This window comes from Neophocaena asiaeorientalis, unplaced genomic scaffold (assembly GCF_003031525.2).
Source record: "Neophocaena asiaeorientalis asiaeorientalis breed wild unplaced genomic scaffold, Neophocaena_asiaeorientalis_V1.1 scaffold96, whole genome shotgun sequence".
Classification (NCBI taxonomy): Eukaryota; Metazoa; Chordata; class Mammalia; order Artiodactyla; family Phocoenidae; genus Neophocaena; species Neophocaena asiaeorientalis.
In genome coordinates this window covers 1,823,228-1,829,113 of record NW_020175831.1, presented here as the reverse complement: position 1 = coordinate 1,829,113, position 5,886 = coordinate 1,823,228, and the positions used below count along the sequence as shown (strand labels likewise).

The 5,886-nt window shown below is 38.2% G+C and overlaps 1 protein-coding gene across 1 annotated transcript in view; it reads left to right on the top strand.

Annotated features, from left to right (window-relative positions):
* Window positions 1-5,886, top strand: part of SP3 (Sp3 transcription factor) — a 102,436-nt gene that overhangs the window by 43,253 nt on the left and 53,297 nt on the right. Inside the window, exon 8 of the mRNA XM_024732844.1 lies at window positions 18-325. Within this exon, the coding sequence (XP_024588612.1) occupies window positions 18-325 (308 nt within the window). The remainder of the gene's footprint in view (window positions 1-17; window positions 326-5,886) is intronic.

Sequence of the window (5,886 nt, the reverse complement as noted above, 5' to 3'; positions counted from 1 at the left end):
GCCATCCCGCCCGAAAGGCCTCCCCGGCGCCCGCGCCTTCCCGGAGAGGGACGGTCGCGCGGCCGGGGTGCCCTTTCCTGCTCTTTCGCATGCTTGTTCGGATTAGAAGCCAGACCAAGCTTTCTCTACATTGTCACTGCGGCACCTCCATCCAAATTCACTACAAAATGAAGTCTGAGAGGGTGGGGGTAGAGGACTCCAAAATGGATGTTAGAGCAATTCATATCAGTGCTGAAAACTCCTTCGCCGAGCGCTACGGAAATTTCAGGCACAGCCTATCGGCCATAGATAGTATCAGCTACGGAGGCAGTGTCTTCAGTTTCTAGTATTTTTTGAACTCGGGGCTTTTCCTGCTGGAAGTTACTAGATCTTACTGATTTAAGTGTTAAATCGTTTTTTTACAAAAAAGAACGAAGGTTTACTCTTTGAATTACTCTTGTATACAAGAATGAACACTTGAATACTTTTTGAGTGCTTTTTTGATGGCCATTCTAAATTGTCGAATTTTAGTTTTTGCAGACTACTTAAATTTACAGTAATTTTTCATAAATGAAGTTTAAGTGACCGTTGAAATCGGCAAAGTTACGTAGTACTTTGGCTCTTGAAATTGAATAGGTATACCAGTGTTAGAAACAAAAGTACGTGTATGGAATTATATCAATATTTACATTAATGCTAATGCATACCATACTTAGTTGAATTTGGTTGGCAAAGCTATATTTTCATTTTATTGTGATTGCCAGTCTGATAAGATGTGGTGGGATTCTCTTTATAGGATTTTTAGTTTGTCGGGGGCAGGGGGAGGAGCTGGCCAGTGTTACAGGAGGGCTTCATACCAATTAGCTATAAACTGTTTCTAAGATTTTTGTGAATTTTATATTCGTTTGAATCTTTGTTGTTGCGTTAGTTTAACATGTAGATGTGTTCACTTATTAAAATAATTGAAACTTCTCCCATCATTTTTGCGTGTTTTTTTTATTTTTTGCGTGTTTCTTTTTTAATGTGGATTATGGGAATCGGTTTGTGTCATGATATTTTGAATTGTAACTGTGGACAAAAAAGTTTGATATTTGGTATAGTCTGCAGGAAATTCTTAGTATTCCAAGGCATAAAAAGTGAAGCTAATGTTAAGCTATATTAAATATTGTATTTTTAATTTTTAGTGTTTGAAATTATACTGTAGAGGGATGTGAGTAGATTTAATGACTTAAAAGTATGACTTTAGGTTTTGTCCTTTTGTAAGCAGATTAAAATGTAAAGGCTTAAAATCATGTATGTGAGAGGCATTGTTACTTTTTAAACACATTTATGGACCTCTTTTATGAACTATATCTTGTTAGGCCCACAGTGCCACACACACACACAAAAAGTTTATCTTAAAAACCATTGCATGAGTAAAATTGCAAAGCAGATTGCTTCTACTTATCTTTTTTAATCTTTCAAATAGAACAAAAAACTTTTTGTAACTGCAACTTACCAAGTTTTTAGATATCAGTTCAGTGATTGGGGGAGGAGAGAAGTGAAGGAGGAAGTTACAGGTAAAAAATATGTATATGTACATGAGTCTCACCCAAAGAATAGAATACTGTCTACAACCTTACCCTGCTGTGGCCATATACTTGTAGGGAAGTTGTTTCCATGCCTCTTCAGCTCTTCTGAACTGCCAAATCTCTACTGACATTACATTTCCTGCCAGATGAACATGAACCAGAATCAGTCTGAGCATTTTTTCTTTGTATGTTTGGTACCTGTGCATAACATTTTTCACTGAGTAAAAATTAGTAAGACTGCTTGAGTATGTTTGCCTTAGCGAATGGGAAAATTATTTTTCCAGTTCAAAGATGAATTTTAGACATGGACATCTCAGAAAATGAAAGAATTTAAGTGATTTCATAGTAGTTTTACCCACTTAAAAATGTGCTTGGATAATGTTACTTTATTCACATTGCTGGGAATTGTGAGAGGTTTAGGGAGAGATTTTTTGGAGCTGTGCTTTTTAAAAATTTTATTTTGGGTTTACTTCATATTTACACAAAAGTTGCAAAGATAGAACTGAGAGGTACCTTTTACCTTTCACCCAGCTTCCTCTAATGTTAATATAACCATGGTACATTTGTCAAAACTAGGAGATTAACAATGATACAGTGTTATTAGCTAAACTATAGACTTTATTCTGATATCACCATTTTTTCACTAATGCCCATTTTCTGTTTCAGAATCCAGTTCAGGATACCACATTGCATATAGTATTATTGTGTTTAAAACCAAGGGGAAATATACACATAAAATGCAACTTTATACCAGTTTAGTTTGGCATTTAAAAAAAATTTTTATTTATTATTTTTGGCTGCGTTGGGTCTTTGTTGCTGCGCGCAGGCTTTCTCTAGTTGCGGCGAGCAGGGGCCACTCTTCGTTGCGGTGCGAGGCCTTCTCATTGCGGTGGCTTCTCTTGTTGTGGAGCATGGGCTCTAGGCGTGTGGGCTTCAGTAGTTGTGGCACGTGGGCTCAGTAGTTGTGGCTCACGGGCTCCAGAGTGCAGGCTCAGTAGCTGTGGCGCACAGGCTTAGGAGCTCCGCGGTATGTGGGAGCTTCCTGGACCAGGGCTCGAACCCATGTTCCCTGCATTGGCAGGCGGATTCCCAACCACTGTACCACCAGGGAAGCCCTAGTTTGGTATTTTAAGATTAAAAGGGCATTGAAAAGCCAATAGCTGTACTGCAGATTTGCTTTACATATTTTCAATTTAGAATTTGTTAGAGTATGTTATGTGTTCATCCTGGATCCTGGCCAAGAGTGTTTGGTTACCCTCAGTACAGAGCTGAATAGGTCTAATCACAAAGCAGTCTCACCTGTAATGTCCCACAGCGTGGACTCTCAAAATTGGTTTGATGGCAAGACTCTTTTATACTTATTAAGAGTTGTGTAGTTTTAGTAATAGATCAAGGTATAGAAAAAGTAGACCTTGGGCCTCCCTGGTGGCGCAGTGGTTAAGAATCCACCTGCCAATGCAGGGGACACGGGTTCGAGCCCTGGTCCGGGAAGATCCCACATGCCGCGGAGCAACTGAGCCCGTGAGCCACAGCTGCTGAGCCCGCGTGCCACAGCTACTGAAGCCCGCATGCCTAGAGCCCATGAGCCACAACCAGAGAGGCCACTGCGACGAGAGGCCTGCGCACCGCAACAAAGAGTAGCCCCCACTCAATGCAACTAGAGAAAGCCTGCGCACAGCAACGAAGACCCAATGCAGCCAAAAATAAAATAAATAAATTTATAGAAAAAAGAAAAGAAAAAGTAGACCTTTATGAGATATTAACTTGTCCAGTCTACATTTGTGTGAACCACTAATTTGTTTATTTCGTTTGTAATTCAGTGTAATAAATTGAACAAGTAAATATTATGAAAGACATTGCCTGAATTTCAGTTTAACTTGTAAATTTAGTGTTCATTTACTACGTAGATGTTGGTGAACTACAAAGTGAATAATAGCTTATTTCAAAAAAAGGTTATTTTGGCTGTTATTTCAAATAAGACTTACACTGTCATTGTAAGGAATTCATTAGGTAATTGTTTTTGTATCTGCAGTCTGTGTTCTTTACGGTTCCTTTGAAGATTTTAAGAAACTTTAGTACTTGCCTAAGAGTGGTTCTTAAGTTTGTTTTCACCTTAGCTTCACACTTGTTTCCAGTTATATTCTTTCCTTGCCCATTTCTGGCTTTCATAAAGCCATTAAGTGAGAGGTTAATAATCCTTTCTAAATGTGATGTAACAAGTTGGTATGAAGTTTATTTTTTTCCTTTACACAGGTGTTATGGAGAAGGTATCCTTGGGTGGTGTGTGTGTGTGTCCCCATTTTATGCCTGGTTGTAGTGGAGAATGCCCTTGTAATGAATTTGCTATAGCAGTGTCCCAGGGCTACTCTTGGATGTGGTCTTATTTACCATGTGATTATGTGTTTGTATACAGAGGGAAACTCGGATTACCTTCAGTTACAACCTTTTACAGTAATGCCAGTGTCCATGTTAATAGGTGTTTTGTTTGTCAAGGATATTAGAATTACTGAGAGAAACACTGGTGGATTTTTCTTTTAATGTCTAGGCTTAATGAAGAGGGTTATCTTGAATCCAAACCAAATACTAATTCTTGCTTGGGATATGTGTTTTTATGTCTCCCTCCCTTTGTAGAGTTTCCAGTAGCCTAACATCACACATTTAAAAAAAAACTAATTAATTAATTTATGGCTGTGTTGGGTGTTCGTTGCTGTGTGTGGGCTTTCTCCAGTTGCGGTGAGCAGGGGCTACTGTTTGTTGTGGTGCGTGGGCTTCTCATTGCGGTGGCTTCTCTTGTTTTGGAGCAAGGGCTCTAGGCACGCGGGTTTCAGTAGTTGTGGCTCATGGGCTCTAGAGCGCAGGCTCAGTAGTTGTGGCGCACGAGCTTAGTTGCTCCATGTCATGTGGGATCTTCCTGGACCAGGGCTTGAACCTGTGTCCCCTGCATTGGCAGGCAGATTCTTAACCACTGCGCCACTGGGGAAGCCCCATCACACATTCTTACAACTGTTTTTTGGTCTCAGATTCTAATTTACCTATTTTTTTGGTATGCTGCTGATGAAATTTCTCTTACAAATGAATGGTTTTAGTAGGCTTTGTAGTTTTGAAATATTGGGGGGTTATTCATTGTGGAATTGGTTTAAAATTGGTGTAGAGTTTTTCATTGAAGACTGTAATATCTCAAGGTCGGTTTTATTCATTTTTCCTATCATTTCCTTTGCAATAATTTTAAAATAAAATACTTTTATTCATTCAATAAGTATTTATTGATCATTATGCTAAGCACAATTAGATGTTTTTCAAATCTGTCTTCATAATCTTAGTTATCATAAGGATAATATAGGATTATATAGTGCTTTACAGTTTATGAAACTTAACACTTTCTTTAGGATCTTATGACCCTGCAAGGTAATATTTTTCCCATAAGGTCCTGCTGTAAATCACACATGATTCCACAGTTCTAGCTAGGCTAGAACCCAGTTATGAATTTTTCCCTTTCTAGTGCAATGTACTCCCTTCTAAGCATTTATAGTCTTAGCTTATATTATGAAAGTCTAGTATTCTTGTTTCAGTGTTCATAAATAGTTTTTATATATGCTTTTAACCTTAGGTTTACTCAAAAAAGTTCAAGTACATCATTTTGTCCTAGGTTTGGGGATTTCCCTTCAATTAATGGCCTGCATTGTTGGGAAAAGTGGTACTGTAGTTTATTTTTATTTAGCTTCTGGAGAAGGGGGTACTAGTATTTATTCAGACTTGTCATTTGAGTAGTTGTATGTATTTTCAAGGAATTTCTTGAACTAGAAAGCTGTTCACTTATGGTTGAATATCTGCTCTTATTAAGATTTTGTTAAAAAAAATACTCAGATGCCATAAATTTGACATTTTATTTTAAGGATGAAGAAGAGACAAAATGCCAGTACAGTTGTCTCTCTATATCTGTGGGTTCTGCATCCTTGGAGGTCTGCCTATAGTATACATTTTATGTAAGGGAATTGAGCATGGGGGATTTTGGTATCTGCAGGGTCCTGGAACCAATACCCTGGGGATACCTACGAATGCATTGTAAAATTAATTTGTATGTAAGATACTATATTCTTTGGTATAAGTTGAAAAATTGTATATTTAATGCCGGTCAGAAAAAATTCAAGGTTGGTTCTCCAAAGGTGAACAATAACCTTAAGAAGATAAGAATTGGATTTGAAGCACTATACTTTAGTGTAGATTTCAGTATAAAGGATAGATTTAAATATCTTTAGTTTATTTAAAATGCCAAGCGACTGGGCTTCCCTGGTGGCGCAGTGGTTAAGAGTCCGCCTGCCGATGCAGGGGACACGGG